The 20,709-nt window shown below is 45.6% G+C and overlaps 2 protein-coding genes across 4 annotated transcripts in view; one reads left to right on the forward strand and one right to left on the reverse strand.

Annotated features, from left to right (window-relative positions):
• LOC110488999 (solute carrier family 4 member 11) overlaps window positions 1-9,956 on the reverse strand; it is a 37,445-nt gene extending 27,489 nt beyond the window's left edge. Inside the window, exon 1 of the mRNA XM_021561527.3 lies at window positions 9,728-9,956. Coding sequence (XP_021417202.2) covers window positions 9,728-9,785 — 58 coding nt within the window. The 5' untranslated portion in view covers window positions 9,786-9,956. The remainder of the gene's footprint in view (window positions 1-9,727) is intronic.
• Window positions 9,957-10,864: 908 nt separating this feature from the next.
• ky (kyphoscoliosis peptidase) lies at window positions 10,865-17,914 on the forward strand. 3 transcript variants are annotated; one of them, XM_021561529.3, is made up of 7 exons: window positions 10,865-11,154; window positions 12,186-12,971; window positions 13,211-13,349; window positions 14,031-14,148; window positions 14,302-14,493; window positions 15,194-15,384; window positions 15,873-17,914. In XM_021561529.3, the coding sequence occupies exons 2-7, from the start codon at window positions 12,219-12,221 to the stop codon at window positions 17,183-17,185; spliced, it is 2,706 nt and encodes a 901-aa protein (XP_021417204.3). In that variant the 5' UTR covers window positions 10,865-11,154; window positions 12,186-12,218; the 3' UTR covers window positions 17,186-17,914. The 3 variants fall into 3 exon arrangements, with proteins under 3 accessions (XP_021417204.3, XP_021417205.3, XP_090054723.1); XM_021561530.3 differs by lacking the exon at window positions 12,186-12,971 and having other exon boundaries at window positions 10,966-11,154; XM_090198597.1 differs by lacking the exon at window positions 10,865-11,154 and having other exon boundaries at window positions 11,505-12,971.
• Window positions 17,915-20,709: the final 2,795 nt, after the last annotated feature.

The raw sequence follows: 20,709 nt of genomic DNA on the forward strand, positions 1-20,709 counted from the left end.
CCCAAAGTGGGATACCGCTATGTCCAAGATCAGCTCAAACACATACATTAAAACATATACATGACACTATTTGCTAACATACAGTGAAAATGATACTGTTTACAGTAGTAGTTGCAGAGTCACATGTACAAAGGCTCTGTGCTGGAGCCTTAAAGAGCCACTGAACTCTGGCTAAGCTATTAGATAGATAGAAATGACCGCAGCTGTTCAGCCCATGTTAGTGGGCTGATGGACATCTTCAAATCAAACCCAACCTTAATTTACCTGTTGTGACACATGGATGTTCCAAACTCTATTTTTGCAGAGTGACTTTATGATCAAACTATCCTATTTACACTATGTACTCAATTTTGACACTAGAATAACTGTTTCTGACTCATAGGCTGTTTCCAAAGGGGTTCGCTCTTTAAGGCAGTCGCTCTTTAGAAGGTGCAATATGCAGAAATTGCTCTGCCATTACCTGGTTGCGAAAATTCTAATAGTTCTCCTAATTTCATTTTATGTGACAAGATAATCATTGTACCATCTAAACCACTGTGAAATATATTTTCAAGAACCGCAAATATTGTATTTTCAGCTGTTTGAAGCTAGTGTACCAAACCCCAAAGCAAAAGACGCAAAAACTAAACATAACGAAAAGGAAGCATGGAAATAGCACACAAAGAACAGATCTACCGCTGTCACGGCTGATTTCCTCCTCTTCGTCTGAAGAGTGTAGCAGGGATCGGACCAAAATGCAGCGTAGTTCGTGTTCAACATGTTTAATGAAAGACGATAACGTGAACACTACACAAATACTCGCTACGGCTCTAGCAGCTCTGTACAGGCGGGAGACTCTAGCGGCTCGGGACAGGCGGGAGACTCTAGCGGCTCTGGACAGGCGGGAGACTCTAGCGGCTCTGGACAGGCGGAAGACTCTAGCGGCTCTGGACAGGCGGGAGACTCTAGCGGCTCTGGACAGGCGGAAGACTCTAGCGGCTCTGGACAGGCGGAAGACTCTAGCGGCTCTGGACAGGCGGAAGACTCTAGCGGCTCTGGACAGGCGGAAGACTCTAGCGGCTCTGGACAGGCGGAAGACTCTAGCGGCTCTGGACAGGCGGAAGACTCTAGCGGCTCTGGAGAGGAGGAAGGCTCTAGCGGCGCTAGACAGGCGGAAGACTCTAGCGGCTCTGGACAGGCGGAAGACTCTAGCGGCTCTGGACAGGCGGGAGACTCTAGCGGCTCTGGACAGGCGGGAGACTCTAGCGGCTCTGGACAGGCGGGAGACTCTAGCGGCTCTGGACAGGCGGGAGACTCTAGCGGCTCTGGACAGGCGGGAGACTCTAGCGGCTCTGGACAGGCGGGAGACTCTAGCGGCTCTGGACAGGCGGAAGACTCTAGCGGCTCTGGACAGGCGGAAGACTCTAGCGGCTCTGGACAGGCGGAAGACTCTAGCGGCTCTGGACAGGCGGAAGACTCTAGCGGCTCTGGACAGGCGGAAGACTCTAGCGGCTCTGGAGAGGAGGAAGGCTCTAGCGGCGCTAGACAGGCGGAAGACTCTAGCGGCTCTGGACAGGCGGAAGACTCTAGCGGCTCTGGACAGGCGGGAGACTCTAGCGGCTCTGGACAGGCGGGAGACTCTAGCGGCTCTGGACAGGCGGGAGACTCTAGCGGCTCTGGACAGGCGGGAGACTCTAGCGGCTCTGGACAGGCGGGAGACTCTAGCGGCTCTGGACAGGCGGGAGACTCTAGCGGCTCTGGACAGGCGGGAGACTCTAGCGGCTCTGGACAGGTGGGAGACTCTAGCGGCTCTGGACAGGCGGGAGACTCTAGCGGCTCTGGACAGGCGGGAGACTCTAGCGGCTCTGGACAGGCGGGAGACTCTAGCGGCTCTGGACAGGCGGGAGACTCTAGCGGCTCTGGACAGGCGGAAGACTCTAGCGGCTCTGGACAGGCGGAAGACTCTAGCGGCTCTGGACAGGCGGAAGACTCTAGCGGCTCTGGACAGGCGGAAGACTCTAGCGGCTCTGGACAGGCGGAAGACTCTAGCGGCTCTGGACAGGCGGAAGACTCTAGCGGCTCTGGAGAGGAGGAAGGCTCTTGCAGCGCTGGACAGGCGAGGCACACTGTAGGCCTGGTGCGTGGTGCCGGCGCTGGTGGTACTGGGCTGAGGACACGCACCTCAGGGAGAGTGCGGGGAGGAGGAACAGGGAGTACTGGGCTCTGGACACGCACAGGAAGCCTGGTGCAGGGGGCTGCCACCGGAGGGCTGGTGCGTGGAGGTGGCACTGGATAGATCGCACTGGAGCTCTTGAGCACCGAGCCTGCCCAACCTTACCTGGTTGAATGCTCCCGGTCGCCCTGCCAGTGTGGCGGAACCAGGGACACCATGCGTAAGGCTGGTGCCATGTACACCGGCCCAAGAAGACGCACTGGAGACCAGATGCGTAGAGCTGGCTTCAAAGCACCTGGCTCGATGCCCACTCTAGCCCGGCCGATACGAGGAGCTGGTATGTAGCATAACGGGCTATGCACCTGCACTGGGGACACCAAGCGCTCCACAGCATGACATGGTGCCGGTCCCTCTCACTCTCCGGTAAGCACAGGAAGTTGGCGCAGGTCTCCTACCTGGCTTTGCCATACTTCCTGTGTGCCTCCCCCAAGATATTTTTGGGGCTGATTCTCGGGCTTCCAGTCCTGCTTCCGTGCTGCCTCAAAATGCAGCGTAGTTCGTGTTCAACATGTTTTAATGAAAGACGATAACGTGAACACTACACAAATACAAAATAACAAACGTGGCAAAACCGAAACAGTCCTATCTGGTGCAGAGAACACAAAGACAGGAAACAATCACCCACAAAGTACCCACAGAATATGGCTGCCTAAATATGGTTCCCAATCAGAGACAACGATAGACAGCTGCCTCTAATTGAGAACCAATCTCGGAACCATAGACATACACTATACCTAGAAAAGAGACAGCCCCATAAACATACAAAAACAAAAAAACACATACATCACCCATGTCACACCCTGACCTAACCAAAATAACAAGGAAAACAAAGAATACTAAGGTCAGGGTGTGACAACCGCCTCTTAGACTTGCTTTCAATGAGAATGACAGATCAATAACTTACATTTCTATGTGAATTTGGTCGGGACGCGCAAAAAGTTACATATTGCAGCTTTAATAGCTTATTGGTTGGTGATGTTTGTGAACCATGGTGCATGGTCAGCGGGTTCATTGCAGGGACAAAGTTTTTCACACAATAGCTACTGTAAAACATTAATCAAATTCCATGCCCAGTACAGACAAACTGGGAGAAACACTGTCTGGAATACTACTATAAAAAATATATATATATTTCTAAACAATTGTTTACAATTGTTTATATTTGTAAACAATTGTAAATTGTATGCTCTCATAGGTCCAATACAAAATATAGAAAAAAAAGATAAACCAATTGAAATGGCTTCTGCATGCTCTCTAATTTCAAACCTTGGCCACAATTCATTGTGTATCGCCTAAGACAACCGCAAACTTCAAGGAGTAGGCCATTCAAGGAGTTGGTCTAATGGGGCTTCCTCATGCTATCGGCCTCCCCCCTCGCTTAAGGAAGAATAGAGGAGCAATAGAGAACAAAAGAGGAAAGCTCTCCCCCCTGTGGCATGTCATCATAACAACTCACTGGAGGAATGTAAACTGTGAAATCATTTACTGAACTGGAGCTACAAATGTATAACCAAATTCCCTCTGGAAAAATAAAGCTATTTTATTTGGTCAAGTACAGATTGAACTCATGTTAGATCAACAATCCAGTTAACAATTTAATTGAAACTAGAAACTTGAAACTAAATATGCACACACACGGAGGGACTCAATGATCTTAAATCACAAATCATACCAAACAGTCTGAATGAGGTGGTCAAACACTGACAATAACACTAGGCCTTAATCAACTACAGTACTTGTCTTTCCTGGATAAGTCAATAAACAACTATACTCCCCGCAGTGAATGAGATTGTTTGAATATGTTCTACAGTTCAGGTACTTTTTCATTCCATACTGTAATAGGATTGTGTTCAGTACAGGAATACAAAAAAAAATGAAGGCAGTATATGGAGATTTATGACCGCATGATTCACTCCGTGTCCATGCCTTTGTTGGGAAATCACTGTATGCTTTTTAAAATGTCTTTCAGATAAATCAGTTTAAAATGTTCCCATCAAGATGATCTGATTCAGACAAAACTTTAGAATAGCACATAAGGTAGCTACAGAATGGTTAAAGGGATATGTGACTCTCCATACCCTTTACAGATTAGCAAATGGCAAGCTGTGCCTGCCTGGGTGTGGGGGATGCGGTAGCTGCCTGGGCGTGGGGAATGCAGTGCCTGCCTGGGCGTGGGTCATGCGGTGGCTGTGCAGTCTGTCGCCGGTTACGGGAGTCTACTTGAAGACAGAGGGCGGCCAGGTTTGGTGGGAACCCCCTGCCACCTCGGTCAAGCACAGCTTGCCTCTCTTCCCAGACTTCTTGATGAATGGATCTGGTCCTAAGTGGACTTTTGAGACCAGACTAGCTAAACGAGGGCTGCATAGCGTGCTAGCCAGGGTAACTTGTCGAGGTGAGCTAGCTATTACTAGCTATTCCTCCCTGCCCATGGTGGATTTTCTGGGGTAGCTCTCCTGTTTAGTATACAGAGATTTAAGTTGTTAAGTTATTCTAAACGGGGCCTCCCGGGTGGCGCAGTGGTTAAGGGCCACCAGAGACTCTGGGTTCGTGCCCAGGCTCTGTTGTAACCGGCCGCGACCGGGAGGTCCGTGGGGCGATGCACAATTGGCATTGCGTCGTCCGGGTTAGGGAGCTACATCGCTTGGGGGATGCAGTGACAGGGATATCCTTGTCTCATCGCGCACCAGCGACTCCTGTGGCGGGCTGGGCGCAGTGCACGCTAACCAAGGTTGCCAGGTGCACTGTGTTTCCTCTGACACATTGGTGCCGCTGGCTTCCGGGTTGGATGCGCGCTGTGTTAAGAAGCAGTGCGGCTTGGTTGGGTTGTGTATCGGAGGACGCATGACTTTCAACCTTCGTCTCTCCTGAGCCCGTACGGGAGCGATCTAGCGATGAGACAAGATGGTAGCTACTAACAATTGGATACCACAAAATTGGGGAGAAAAAAGGGGGTAAAATTAAAAAATTTAAATAAATTAAAAATAAGTTATTCTAAACGGACTGTGCTGTGGTCAAAGAGGCTAGATAGCCTAGCTTATGCTGACTAACTTCAGCTAGCATGCTTAAAAGTGAAACTTGCAAGATTTCCCCAAGCGTTATGGCAGTGAAGGAAACGGGGTTGGCATGCACCTCTGATGAAGAAGCAGCCCCCGATCACTTGGCTGGGCTGACCCTGGAGCAAGAGGCCTTGGCACGGGTCTGAGTGACCACTGCGCCCCTCCGGCAGAAAACAATGTGACAAAAATGCCCCCCATGTTTGGCAAACAAGGTACTATGTCAGAGCCCCCTTTGCCCGTAAAGGTGCCAGGCTTCATGCAGGCTATACAGTCTCATGGAAGTACAGTGTATGTTGGATGCTTGTCCATGTTTATTGCTGCCCCCTATGTTACTCCACATTCCACAGTCTTCGCAGGGTTCACAGTTAAATAAAGGTTAAATTAAAAAATATACTTAATCATTCTCCCCAGAGTGAAAATGACAAGTTGGGTCACTGTCCACAAGGGGGCGCCCCTCCCCCATGGGTGGCTCATTATTGGGATTCCTTGCTGATTCCTGCCTGTAGCTCATTAGTCCCTATGAGGTGTCTAGTGGTACAGGTTATTGGCTCTATAGGCGATTAGTTGTTGGTAGCGGAGTTGAGGAAAGGAGCAGAGTTGGATACGACCACCCTATTATCCCACACACAGTCTCTGTGGTTATATGAGCCCCCAAATAAGCTGTCTGTCTCCAGTTCAATGCTTTTCATTCCTGGGAATTCAATTCAATTACAAATTGCCCATGTCTGTTACAACAGAAAGGGTACATTTTTCAGAGCTGTCTGTCCCATTCCTTTGTCACCAGTACCCATGACTGGTCGGTAGGGTAACCTCCATAATAAAGTTTTTTCTCTGGGTCTATTTTGAATGTGTGCGGTCCAGCACTGGGTTCCAGCCGGTTACCTGAACGCATCTTACCACCTAAACTGAGTGAGGTTAGTTGTGACAACGGTACCCCCAAGTGGCATGGCCAATCGGGGTACGGCACTGATCGCCGGAGCCCGTGTACCAAGAGTGGGCCGGGCTTTAGGGAAACCTTGCCACATAAACACAGTTGATTCAACTGAGTTCCACAGTGTTCACAGGTGTTAAAAGTTCTATGAAAAGTGTTCCTTCTCCATGCTCTGACACATGGTTTTCAAGAGTGGTTGAAATGGAAGAAGAACCAATCTCTCCCAGTCCACAAGGTGGCATCCGACCCCATCAGATGGTACTTCACAGGAGTCTCGCTGTCTGCTCCGACCAATGGAGCGCATGCGCAGTGTCGCCCTGGATCATGCTAACAGTGATGTCAGGGTACAGGCTACAATTTGTTGTGTGTCCCGCACACTTCTGCAGCGTCATCACATCGACTGTTCATGAGGCGTCAGTGCCTGTTTTGTGGAAATATCCTCCCTTCTCCAGAAGCAGGCAATCCAAGTGGTTGCTATGTGGAAGATCTGGGACTGCTGGTACAGCCGGTATTCATGGTTACGAAAAGGGGCGGGACTTTGCATTGTGTTCTAGACCTACGTGCCCTCAGCAAGTATCTCAGAGTCTACATGCTCAGAATGCTCACGAGCTGCCGGCTGTTACAGCGATTGGCTGGTGGCGGTGGAGTCGAGGGGGCAAGCATTGTTACACACATCCATGCTACTGTCCCATATTTAGTCTCTAGGCTTCATAAGAAACCAGAATAAGAGCTGTCTGACTCCAGCTCAGTGCATTCTGTTTCTGGGTCTCGAGCTAGACTCACTCACGTATCACGCTTTTCTATCCCCACGGAGGGTGTCCGGGTTATGGCTTTGCTTAGCCACATTTTGGCTGGGTAACACTGTGCGCTTACGCCACTGCCTATGCCTACTGGGGCAGATGGCTTCTGTGAGGAAGTAATTCCTGTGGGGCTATTGTTGATACTGTGCTAGCCCCTCACCTGGACGCATCTCACAGCCTTAGCCGATCACTTCAGGTGTCTCTGTTAGGCCTACGGGCCATGACCCAGTGGTGGGACCCTCTGTTATTGTCAGGGGGCTCCTATGGGCTGAGTTGTATCCTGCAAGGTGATCACGACAGATAATCCAGAGTTTCTGGCGCTCAAGCGCATCCCCCTGATTTTGTTGGGCCGGCTGGTGGCATGCATCAACAGATGGGGAGAGACTGCCTCCCTCCTAACCTTGGCTCGCTCCCTATTGCTGGAGAGCAGTGCGCACATGCTTTCGCTTTGGAGGATGCAGATCTTTTATCTAGGTTGGACCATCTCTCTCAGGAGTGGAAGCTCTCTCAGGTATGGGACATTATTGGCAGGGGGCGATGTAGATCTTTACGGATGGGAAATTAGGTACAACACATGTTTAGCCCCTGGGCTTGTCGAAGAGCGGTATTAAATTGAAGGAATGAATCCAAGCCTCACGCTTATCACCTGTGGAAGGCGGGCTTCCAGTGAGGCGCAGATTTCATTGGCCTTGTCAGGAATGATTGTAGATCCTTCAACCGTGCGACTCCAAATAGTATGTTGTACCTCCAGAAGTGCATTCATCTTATGATAACTCTGTGAGACAAGCACATATCACAGTCAAATATGCAGGATATGAACCGTGTATTCCTGCTAAACAATGGACATATAGCGTTTTGCAAAAAACACATACAATCTATGAATAAAAAATCTGAGAACAGTCATATTTTACACACACACATGAAGGAGCCATAGGCAATTATAAAAAATTGGTGAATATAACGTTTTGGAAATAAAGTTTTCATTTCCAGGTACAAACCAAGTGTGATGGAGAGAGAGGGTGGGTGTGTGAAAGCCGGTATATTTCTGCTTGTGAGAGAGGGTGGCCCGGAAGGGTAAGAGTCTAATTACACACACCTGAATATAATTAGCTTGGAGGTTAGGTGGTGGCTGTTTTAACCTGGCTTCAGCCAGATCTGTTTTTTTGGTCTGGAGCAGCAAGAGCTGACATGCAGGGCCCTCCTAATACTGGGAGGGAAATTAAACCCAACTGGACAGGAACCTACCGGATGTTACTTGGCCGTAGACCTGATCCCAATAAGGGCAAGTCTGTTGGATCTCTGTTCTCTTTTGTTGGATATGCCGGTAAACAGCTTAGCTGTCCATTAGCAGAGAGGGACCGGAAGACCCATGTAGAACGGCTCAAAGTGGAGCTAGGTGTTGGTTTGGTTTTATTGTTACTGTTACACTCCTCGTTTGGAGAATGACCGGACCAAGGTGCAGCGTGGTAGGCGTACATTTTCTCTATTACTGTTCCACCAAAAACCAATAAACAACACAACGAACGTAAAACTTCGTAGTGCTAAACCTGCAACAAACAAATACAAAAAAAAACACACAAAAAAGCGTACAGTTCTGTAAGGCTAAAAAACTATGCGGAAAACAAGATCACACAAAACCCAAAAGGAAAATTACAACTTATGTGTGATCCCCAATCAGAGACAACAATAGACAGCTGCCTCTGATTGGGAAACACACACGGCCAAAAGCAAAGAAATAGAAAACATTTTCCCACCCGAGTCACACCCTGACCTAACCAAACATAGAAAATAATAAGGAACTCCCCCACCATTTTTTTGGTTGATGACACAAACAAACCAAAATATATTTTTTATATAAAAATAAAACTATGAAAAAAGGTGACTGAGCCTTTAAGATAATAGTTTTTTGTTGTTGTTGCACAATGTCTCTGTGCATTTTACCAGTAGGCCTATGGTCTCTTAACTACCCACTGTGGATAGGCCAAGTACCCCCAGGGGTCCTAGTACCCTGGTTGGGAACCACTGTACTATAATGAGCCTTTAGCTGATCAGTGGGCAACGGCCGGCCCCCCTACCAAGATGGGCCAGCTGAGCTGAGGTCATGCAAACTCAAATACAGCATCCGTAAAGAGACCTGCTGGGCCTCTGTCATCGGAAAGGGTGCCTGTAAACGTTGAAAAAAATACATTCTACATTGTCACCTCACTCAAAACGTCCTTTTTTTGGGAGGCTAAAACCATGATTTGGTCAAACAGTAAAGTGCATTATCCACAGGATTCCTGTAATGAAAGTGTCTGCCCTGCCCCTGCGCCCTCGCCTCCTCCCCCACCCATGCGCTTGAAAGAAAAATGTGTTCCGATCATGTAACATTTCAAAATGCAATTACAGGAAAAACACAGCCTTGGAAGCTTCGCCCCCATGTCCCTGTCGAAGAGAGGAGGGCCTCAGCTTTCTGTAGGTATAATTTGCATTTCCCAATATTCAACTCAATAGCAACTATTTTACAACCAAGATATTTTATATGGCTTTGAGACACAGTATGTCCCAGTCCGCCCCTGAACATTTATCAAAATACTCCAAACTCAGTCCATATGTCTAACTTGACTGCTGACAATTAACAAGCTTTCATAAATAACCCACATTCAGTGTTTCATAGTGTTAATCATCATTGTACTTGAACCATCATCAAGTCGTTGTAGACCGTGAGATACACAATACACTCTCTTACCTTCCAAAACACTATTCGCTGGGATGAGTACGACCCCCGGCTCCTTCTCAGTTTTCATCTCACCGTCAAGGTTGTTGTTTTGTCGTTTTGTCAGTCACTTCAGAGTCAGAGGTTGCTGGACACAGACCAGAAATGCTACGTGAAGCTATGAGACTGTGTGACAGAGACTCGTAAGGCTTTGTCGGATGTGTAGCATGAGTGGTTACTGTCACAAAGCCAGCCAGGCCCCACAGGTAGAGTACAAGGGACTATCAATGAATAACATTTCACAGTCTTCTTAACCAATCACAGTGGAGTTGGTCACTTATGCTTGAGGTAAGAAGGGGGGGCACCTTTGATATTTAAATGTAGATGACAGATTGAACGAAGGACCTTCCACTAACCAATGGACTATCTCACTGTTATACTGAATGTTCTGCAATGGACCACCTTGGTTGTGGCTGCAGGACCAACTGCTGCAATGGCACTTAGCAACCTGTGATGTAACAACTCCTAAATTCCATCAAAGACAAGGGGTGGGGTGTGCAGCCATATATATTGAGCAAACAGTAACACCTTCAATGGCTAAGATGGCACCAACAGATGGCGCATCGCCTAGAGCTGCTAAAAAACATTTTATTTTTGTCTAGTGCTTTTCTCAAATGTGCTTACTCAGTTTGTTTTGTGCATCACTTCATACACCTGGGCAGAAATATTGAAGTATGAATATGTGTATGGGTACTCACTTTCCACCCGACTGTAACAAATTCCTGGAGACGGCGGAATAATGGTCACAGTTGTAAATATGTATATATTATAAGTATTGTTATTATTCTATTTTATTTTTCTTGTTTCATTCACACCTCCACTGTTGGAGCTTGGATCTTAAGTATTTCACTGTACACTGCAACTACATCGGTGACCGTGTGCGTGTGACTAAATAAACATCTAATCTAATCTAAATCTAATCTAATGCGTTCAACATACTTATGTTGCCACCCATGAACTAGTTTAACATTTCTCAGATAAAACTACAGCTCTGTCAGCCTAAAATACAGTACTTTCAAATGTACCACAATTGAAGTAAACAAACAAAAAAATGTGTTAGCATGAACCCAGCTCACCTCTAACCTCCCCAAAATCTCACACCTTTCCCAGAGCCCCCCCTTGGCTCCCTTCTGCAGCCCCAGACCCTCAGCCCACCCCTACCCCTGGAGGGTAGCGCTCGTGGAAAGTTGTGCCATTGGTCTCTATCAGCTGCTTTGTAGTATTTTTAGGTCTGTCATCCCCTCGCCGTGGAAACCCTACACATCCCAGCCCCGAGGAGAGACACACAGAGTATAAAACAGACACAGGTTCGGGAGGTGAGATCTGTCAAGACATAGATGGAGAGAACACAGACAGACAGCCAGACATATTTACCATTGCTGACAAAGCATCAACACCAGGTAGGAATAATTTATCTTTATTGGGATCCCCATTAGCTGACACCATGAGGGAAACTAATCTTCCTGGGGTCCATAAACGCAACAAAAATACATTACTCTCTTACCAATCCATTTTTTTGGATTTATTGAGATCATCACTTGAATATGAGGCATGGCGTGTGTGTTTACTTCTGGGCATTATTACGATTAATTTGCAAGTTATTATCTGTATAGTTCAGTTTGAGGTTATCATGAAACTCTGCAAGCTGCTGCGATAAGACAAAGGGCTCAATTCAATCTGTTGCGCTGAAGATCCACTTTATAGTGCGATTGACAAAGGCAATGAAACTGCATTCACGGTAAACGCTCAATCGGAAGTTACCAACACATTTTAATGTTGATCTTCCAGGATACCTCGGCGATATGGATTGAATCCAGCCCTAACATAGACATAACATAAGACTAACTGTACAGACTGCTGCTGCTGTATATGATTAACATAGCACACACTAAGACAACATCGTCTGCACATAGCACAAATAATCTGCAACTCACATATTGCTGTCACATTTTCAGAAACACACAGAGAAAACTGGTATTTTACCTTAATTAACATGTCAAGTGCAATAGCATGGTCTCTCTTCGTAATGACTTCGTCTGTCATTTATTTGATGTGTTTACAGAAGTATATTTGTGTGTATGAAGGGCATATGAGTACAGATGTATAGAGGAAGTAGATATCATAAAGCTACTATTTACCCACACTATCAATAGCAACCATCTGCTTTCAGGTATAATTTGATGCCTATATTTTTTCTCCAGCAGCATTGCCTTGAGTGTGAACCTTCTTTTTTACACCATTGTCTTTTTTGAAGATACCAAGTTTCAGTCTGAATTTAGTATTATTTGCCCTTCACTTCACAGTGCAGAGGTGCAGATTCAAATAACTTTCACTCTTATTGCAGTGTTATTATTTACACCTCTGTGTCCCAGGATCAGTTTTAATTGGTTTAATATTGCGTCTTTAATTAACAGTTATTTTTCTCTCTCAGTTTTCTGCTCCGATATAACCAAAACTGGAAACGATGGGCAATGTTCTTCACATGAGCTCTGTAGAGGTCCCTTTCCCAAAGAGATCCCTCAACCTCTGCAGCGTCCATTGCCCCCTCCCTACCAACAATTACCAACAGCACTACTGCTACAACAGCAACAACAGCAACAACACTAAAGTGACCGAGGAGGAGTCCTACCCTCAGGCCACACAGAAGGCCTCAGGTCAGGAGGTCAAAACTGGGGAAAGTGGTGAAAAGAAAGCCTCCAAACCCCAAGATGGCCACTCTAAAGACACCTCAAAAACAACATCAGATGACAAAAAAGGTCCGTCAGTTGTCCAGCAAGAGTTGAAGCTAGAGGTTCTGTCACTAAATAACAGCAATATCATGAAAAGCCACAAAACTGTAGCGTCAACCGTAGCAACCAAAACGACAGTGGCAACTGTTGCCGGTGCGGCCCAGTCCAAGACTAGTTCTGTGTTTCAGAAATGGGCTGCCATGGAGTTGGAGGTCCAGAGACCCATGACCAAGCGACAGCTGTCAGATGAGTGCGCTGCTTACTCCCTCAGGGTGGTGAAGAAGAGTACAGTGAGGAGAGAGGAGGGGGACATACAGAGGGATGTGGAAGGACGAGCCCCGGTGAAGCCCAAACTCCAGCCAAGACCAAGGGAGAGCTCCAGTACAGTGAAGAGCGGAAGCGTCTCAAAAAAAAAGCTCAAAAAGGAACTCTTTGCCACCACAGAAGTATTCAGCAGTGTGGATAATCATGCCATCAATACTGGAAAAGTCTGTTTCTAATACTGTATTATTTTTGTGTGTGCATGTAGGATACCACTGTGTGTGTGTGTATGTGTATGTGTGTCTATGCGTATATTTGTACATCTCAGCGTGCGTGTGTATATTGTATATGGTTTTGTATATTTGTGCACTTAAATGCTTGAGTGAGTGTGTGTGAGTGTGAGTGTGTGTGTGTGTGTGTGTGCATTTAAGTTTATTTTTCTCCACAAATCCTGTTTGTTTTGCAGTTGCGCAGTCAAAAGATCTTCTCAGTTCCGACCATCACCCAGACCATCACCCAGACCATCACGCAGACCATCACAGAAGGAGCACAGAATGAGCTGGAGAAACTGAGAGCCATCTGGATCTGGCTCTGCCACAACATCGGTCAGTAACACACACACACACACACTTTTAACAGCCGTACACTCCTACACACCTTCTCAATTATCCAATCCACGGCTTACTCACGACAGCGCAGCGACACTGCAGCAACCTGCCAATAACATAACACCACTTAGAACACTGTGCATCAGAGAGCTTCACTCTAGAGCCCCATACTATAAGGTAAGAGTTGGTCTCATTAGGCTCTTTACCATACTAGATGTACATCCCAAACTTTCCATCCCTACACAGCTGTCCTTACAATGCTACCCTAAGGTCTTTCCACTGCGTATATACAGGGATCAGCTGTTGGTGGATGGGACCTTGCGGTTCAACCTAACGAGGACAGACGTTCATTAAAATAGACATTCATTCATCTCACTCTGGGTCCACTGGAAATGTTAATGAAATAGCCGCACAGTTTCAGTCTGACGTGATAAGTGGCCTCGTTATCTAATTAAATGGGCAAGCAGTCCCGTGGTTATAGTGGGGGATTAAATCCTTATAATTCAATTTAAGTTACACTGTGTCTTTTTTCATATGTCCCAATGTTAGACATGGAGTCTTTCCAGGGAAGTTGATTGCAGAATAGCTTGATCGTGACATTTTGAGTTATGCAAGATAGTGGCATAATTCTCGACATATCCTTCCCTAAATGTTATCGGGGGGCGGTTCTTTTTGCAGAGTACGACGTAAGTGGCTACCTTGGCCTGACGGACAAGTTGTGCTCCCCAGAAAGGGTCATTGAGACGGGTCGGGGCGTGTGCTGTGGGTACTCCAGCGTCTGCATGCAGATGTGCCAGTAAGACAGCATTTGGTCCATTGAAAAATTATTTGTAAAAATCAAATAAAACCATCAAACACATTGACAATTGAGTGGTCTAAAATTGCATACCATTGTCAGTAATAAACACATCAGGCACTCCACCCTTACATGTTTCCTGCTTCATTGCAGGGAGGCAGGAATCGAATGCCAAGAGGTGTCTGGCCATGGCAAAGGTATTGGGTACAGGCAAGGCCAGAGCTACCAAAACACCAAGTCCCTCCACATGTGGAACGCAGTGAAACTGGGAGGCCACTGGTATCTACTGGACGCATGTTGGGGAGCAGGGAGAGTAGACATGGACAACAAAGCCTTTATTAAGAGGTGAATATGAGTTCCAAGTAAAGCAATTGGCCTACATGATTGGTAACTGTGCTAGCACAGAGTTAAGTACATACTATACTGTTGAGCACAACATTTATTATGTTGACAAGCTGCCAATAGATGCAATTGAATCACTAAGAATAGCAAAGAACTAGTGTCTGATTAGCTATTCTAAAATAAACCCTGTTATTCGTGCATGGAATGTCAAGAACCGTGTTACTTGATAATGATGAAAACAAGTAATGATGATTGCCACTCGTTACAAAGGCTATTTTTGTAATGGACCAATTCTAACAAGGTGGTCCACAGGACCATACATACAACAGTACTAGTGCCAAATATGACTGGAATTATCTCACTACAATCATATAAAAATAGAGTTCCAAAAAGGATTCTCCGGCTGTCCCCATATAATAACACTTTTTAGTTCCAGATAGAACGCTTTTGGGTTCCTCCTCTGTGGAAAGGGCTTTACAATGGAACCTAAAAGAGTTCTACCTGGAACCAAAAAGGGTTCTTCAAGGGGTTCTGCTATGGGAACAGCAAAAACTTTTAGGTTCTAGATACCATCTTTTTATCAAAGAGTGTACTTGTGGAATTTATTTTAAAAACACTACTGCAACATCTCCCAAACATTGTCACTTTCGATTAGCATTAGCATTAGCTTTTCTGCTATTAAGCCATTCTCCTTGTCATCCAGGTACGATGACTTCTACTTCCTGACAGACCCTGAGGACTTCATCAACTCCCACTGTCCAGATGAGAAAGAGTGGCAGCTTCTGGACAATCCCATTCCACTGGAGGAGTTTGAGAAGAGGGTTCTAAAGACCTCTGAGTTCTACAGACTGGGTCTGACCCTCCTCCATCCCAAACACTTCCTGCTGGTCACAGGTCAGTCCCGGATCCATATAAAACAAAAATGGCGGCACAGTCCATAAAAAACTGGAGACTAGTTAGTGCTCAAGGTTGAATTATACAACATAAATGGTTTTATTTTATTTTATTTTACCTTTATTTAACCAGGCAAGTCAGTTAAGAACAAATTCTTATTTTCAATGACGGCCTGGGAACAGTGGGTTAACTGCCTGTTCAGGGGCAGAACGACAGATTTGTACCTTGTCAGCTTTGGTTTGAACTCACAACCTTCCGGTTACTAGTCCAACGCTCTAACCACTAGGCTACCCTGCCGCCCCAACATAAATGGTAGGCTAACACGTTGTTGAAAGTGGACACTGTTCACAGAAGTTATTCACAGTTAGTCATAAAGTAGTTGTAGATGAATATGTCATTGAAGAGTTACCATTGAAGAGGTACCATCATTCAGGCCTATACTGTACAATATGTTGATTTTGCTAATTGCTGTTTCTGTTTCTGATCAGAAAATGGTGAGGCCTCGGTGTCCATGAAGTTCACCAAGCCTGTCGACTTCACCTACCAGATCTCTCAGCGGAGCGGCTGTGAACCCAAAGCGGTCAATAGCTCATCTGGCCTGCTCACTGTGACCCGGGAGAGCATGAGGTTACGACTGCTGCCCCCTACAGGTGGCACGTATGACGTCATGATCTTTGCCCGGTCAGGCAACAACTCAGGGACGTTCAGCTGGGTCTGCTCTCTCCTGGTGGAGTGTCCAGAACAGGAACCAACTGAAGAACTCCCTGAGAACCCCTTCTTGTCCTGGGGTCTGCAGCGGAGCGCAGAGAGCCTGGGGGTGAAGAAGTGCAGCAACGGAGCAGAGGCTGCGGTGTCGGAGACTGGCTCCTTCGAGCTTGTTCTGCACACCTCCAGACCACTCATGATGCTGTGTGAACTGACCAAGAAAGACCTTGACCCGTCCATAGCCAAGAGGTGTCTGGCAACTCAAATCCAATCTGACCGCCTCACCTGTAACGTCCTCTGTCCCTATCTAGGTTACTATCGGTTGTCTGTGTTTGTTCGGAACTACGAGCGGCCCCAAGACGGCTTCCAGAATGGAGGCAACTTCCTCTTGCACTGCACAGGAGGCGCTATCAACCTCAATGAGCTCTTTCCCCCTGCCCTTAGCACTACTTGTGGGCCTGGCATCCGGACGCAAGACGCTGGCCTCTCAAAGTTCAGCCACACGGGGGCGCTGGTGAGCACCCAGCAAGGCAAATGCAACATTACTTTCCAAAACCAACAAGACCTGGAGCTCCACGCTGTGCTGTTCAAGGAACAACGCAAGAGACTGGGGCACCCACTCTGCCGGCACGTCTTCTTCACCTACAACAGCAGCAAAGTGACCATCAGCGTGGCTCTACCCGAGGCCGGAGTCTACAAGCTGGGCCTTTACGCCAAAACCTCCACTGACCAGGACTTCAGTCTGCTATGTGACTTTGTGCTGTGCAACAGCTCAGGGAGCAGCTGGCCTCCGTTCCCCTGCACCTACACAGCCTGGCAGAGGGGCAGCGTGCTGTTCGAGCCCCGTGGGGGTCTCCTGGAGCCCATGTCCTGGGTGCTGTTCAGGGTCAGGGTGCCTGGGGCCCAGAGGGTGAGCGTGGTGGGAGAGCAGCTGAAGGAGCTGCAGCTCAGTAAGAGCCGTGTGTGGGAGGGAGAGGTGTTCACCGGGGCCAGCATGTCCCAGCTCAAACTGGCAGCCAGCGGGGGTGGTGGGGGCTCCACTGACATGGCCATTATCATGTCCTTCGACGTGCTGAGCCAGCAGAACGAAATGTAAAGCGATAAGCAGGTGGGCGGGTAGGCGAGGGATTAATAAGAGACTGTATAAACAGTTCTTTTACCATAGCCTTGTTGAAGCACAGTAAAGCACGGATGGGTTAGGCTCAAGGAATAAGGTGCTCCATCAGAAATACCTTGGTTTGACAGAGGTACTGAATGGCATAAATGTGAAATTATTTGTAGCTTTCGTTTCTGGTTCCGATTTGTTTGTTTGTTTAGTTCATAAGAAAATGATATCTGACCTCAAAGTTTCCTTGCAAGGTGCTGTATGAAACACAAATGAATTCTTCCTATGTATAATAATTATTAGTATGGACTTTGCTGCTCTGTATAAAAATGCATTTAGAATCATTACCATTTGTCAGAATCCTATTAAATGTATAGTAACATGAATTTCTGAATGCTTTATGAGCTGTGCAATGATGGATGAAATGATTATTATACGTACAGTACCAGTCAGAAGTTTGGACACACTCATTCAAGGGTCTTGGGTTGAGGTCGGGTGATTGTGGAGGCCAAGTCCTCACTATTATTCTACAATGTAGAAAATAGTCAAAATGATAGTTATTTTATCCTGTGCAATACTTTGATCCTATATTGTCTGTTACACGTTATGGATTTGTGTTTTTACTGCTAAAGAGGGTGCTAGCGGTTAGACTTAGTGTAATCAAGTTTTCGAAAAGGTTCTGTTCTCTTGAAGGTTAATAAAACCCTTTTAGATCAAAAATCATTGTTGTTTCCTTTTTTATTCAAGTCTTTTTTTGTCTAGATGGGTGTTTATCTCTATATTAGTGTCACGACCTGACCTTAGTATTCTTTGTTTTCTTTATAATTTTGGTTAGGTCACGGTGTGACGTGGGTGATGTATGTGTTTTGTACTGTCTAGGGTTTTTGCATGTTTATGGGGTTGTTTACCATCTCGGTGTTTATGTATGTCTATGGTTGCCTAGATTGGTTCTCAATTAGAGGCAGCTGTTTATCGTTGTCTCTGGTTGGGAACCATATTTAGGCAGCCATCCTCTTTGGGTATTTGGTGGGTTATTGTCTATGTCTAGTTGCCTGTGTTTGCACTCAGTATACTATAGCGTCACGTTCGTTTTGTTATTTTGTATAGTTTGTTTAGTGGTCTTCGTCTTCATTAAGGTATCATGTATTCACATCACACTGCGCCTTGGTCTCCTCCGTACAACGAACGTGACAATAGATTTTTTTCATTATTGACAGCTTATATGAAGGTGTCTGAAGCCCTTTACACCTTTAGCTTGTACTTGGCCTCTAGCACAGAAACTCATTTCATAATGAACACTATGTACTGATACTGTATGTCTAAGTAATGCAACACTATCTCATGTACAGTCTTCTTTATAAGCTGTTATGAAATCTGAAGAGTTATGAACCCTGGCTCTGTGGACATTGTCACCACCTCACCATCAACTTATTTTTGGTTTTATTTTACATCTGACCTGTGGATCTCACCTTCTTTACTGTTGTGTCAGTTGCTATGTCAACAGCGAGCTCAGCATATTTTCCATTAGTCATCCTGCCTGCTAGATGATGTCACCGCCTGGCTAAAGCCAGACATAGTCTTTTAAATGTGTAGGATCTTAATTTGAGCCATTTTGCTATACCAGTGAATTATTATGTGGATTATAATAAATTGACATTGGTGTAGGGGTTGATGTTTAAAAACGTTTAAATCTCAGATACACTACATGTTTTAAATGTTTAAAGTTCTACTGCAACAGGGTGATGAAATTAAGATCCTACACTTGTAGGCACGGATCATGTTCATCCCTGTTCGCACCATTCCCTGTACCTGCTGCTCGCTCACGCAAATCAAAGACCATTTTTCCCCTCTTGCACTTTGCTTCACACCTTCAATATTTATACACCAAAGAGAATGACAAACATTTGTTCAGCCAGTCTGTAGTTGTGAACATTGCTTGGCAACATCAAAGGTAGAGGCTAAGGCAAAGAGTATGAGACTGCATGTTTGAGACCTAGCAATACACTGATCTCCATGAAATTGCTATTGTGGTACACAAGCAAACCATTCATGTCTAAGAGTGGTCTAGTTAAAGCCGCACAGTCCATTTTGATACACATCCAAGACTCGATAACAGCCAATTACAGGAGCAACATGTAATATTTAATTACACTTTCTATGAGATTTACACATATAATGCCTTACACAGTAAGTACATTTATAATGCCGTATAATAGACTTATAGTTCCTTATAATACTCGCTATAATTGCTCATAAGTAGTTATAGTATCATTATAAAACATTGATATGCATTATAAGTGCAGAAAGCATAATTCATTATATCCCTACTGATCAGGAAATTGTGTTTTCAACAACATATATTTGGAAAAGCCAACACTTAACTTGCTATCTAATTGTTTGATAGGAGACAGTTGGCTGTGAAGGAGGCTAACGAGCTAGCAGAAGCTAATGACACGACTTATGCTAACTATAAGAAAGCCTGCAAGCTGCCACTGCTCTTGGGAAAGGCAGTCAGTGCATCTTTTCCAACCGAAGTTGGACACATTAGCCGATGTTGTTAACTTAAAGTAGCAACGGTCATCAAAATTGTTCAAATGTTTTCAAAACAATTCTAATAAATGTAAAAGTTGAACAAAGGATGAAGATACTTTTTATTTATGAATTCATTAACATAAAGGGGCGTAACAGGGCTGCAACCACAAACACTTCCTCTGGCTAGGCCTACCTACACCAGAGAGGAAAATGCGAAGCGAGAGGGATAACTGGGCCCAAAATCTGTCTTCTCCTGCAGGTGGCATTTTTTTATGTTGTTTTTTTCGCTCACCAAGCAAGGAACTTTTGTATGGAGGTCAATGAGAATGTCTGTTTATATCCATCTGCCAGAGAGAAGTAGAAAAATGGAAAGTGGTCAGGAATGTCAATGAAAGTATATCTGTACTAGCCACATTATTCAAAGAATTTGTACAATTATTATTGATAAGGGTAGACCAATAAGAAAGTTCCAAACCTCTCTGCAGTAATAGCTGGTTTTCAGCTTTCAACTCCCCACTCAGACCACTCCCAGAAAGTGCTAGCGGGGTTCTTGCTTGGGAGATTGCTCTTTGCTAAGAAGCTATTTTGGTTTTTTACCAACGTAACATCATGACGTCGCAATGTTAATGGGGAAAAAACAACAGGCACAAGCAAGAGTATTAAAGAGTCGTAGTAGTAAAATGAAAAAAAATCAATCGAAGGAAATGTAAGTGAAACGTGTATTTTGCACCCCTAAAAACACAGGAAATAGATGGCTGAAAAAGACAGATCCTCAGATGGGTGGGTGGGGCATTGCTACTTAAAGACTGACCTGCCTGTGCCAGCGAGCTACATTTTTTATAATGGAGGGAAATTTGGTGGAAAGATCATTATAGCCAAAACATGTCAATTAGATTGAACCCCATGGACATCAATAATGACAGTGAAATTTTGTTCAGTTTTGGAACCAAGCGCAAGCTAGCTAAGTTACCTAACTAATGCCC

The sequence above is a fragment of the Oncorhynchus mykiss genome, chromosome 14 (assembly GCF_057628025.1).
Source record: "Oncorhynchus mykiss isolate SJ-2025 chromosome 14, ASM5762802v1, whole genome shotgun sequence".
NCBI classification, from domain to species: domain Eukaryota; kingdom Metazoa; phylum Chordata; class Actinopteri; order Salmoniformes; family Salmonidae; genus Oncorhynchus; species Oncorhynchus mykiss.

Excerpts from the sequence above, each read along its gene's own strand:
- ky (XM_021561529.3), top strand. The coding sequence starts at position 12,219 with ATGGGCAATGTTCTTCACATGAGCTCTGTAGAGGTCCCTTTCCCAAAG. Across the intron at positions 14,494-15,193 it reads AACAAAGCCTTTATTAAGAG|GTACGATGACTTCTACTTCC; the intron begins GTGAATATGAGT and ends CTTGTCATCCAG. Across the intron at positions 15,385-15,872 it reads ACACTTCCTGCTGGTCACAG|AAAATGGTGAGGCCTCGGTG; the intron begins GTCAGTCCCGGA and ends GTTTCTGATCAG.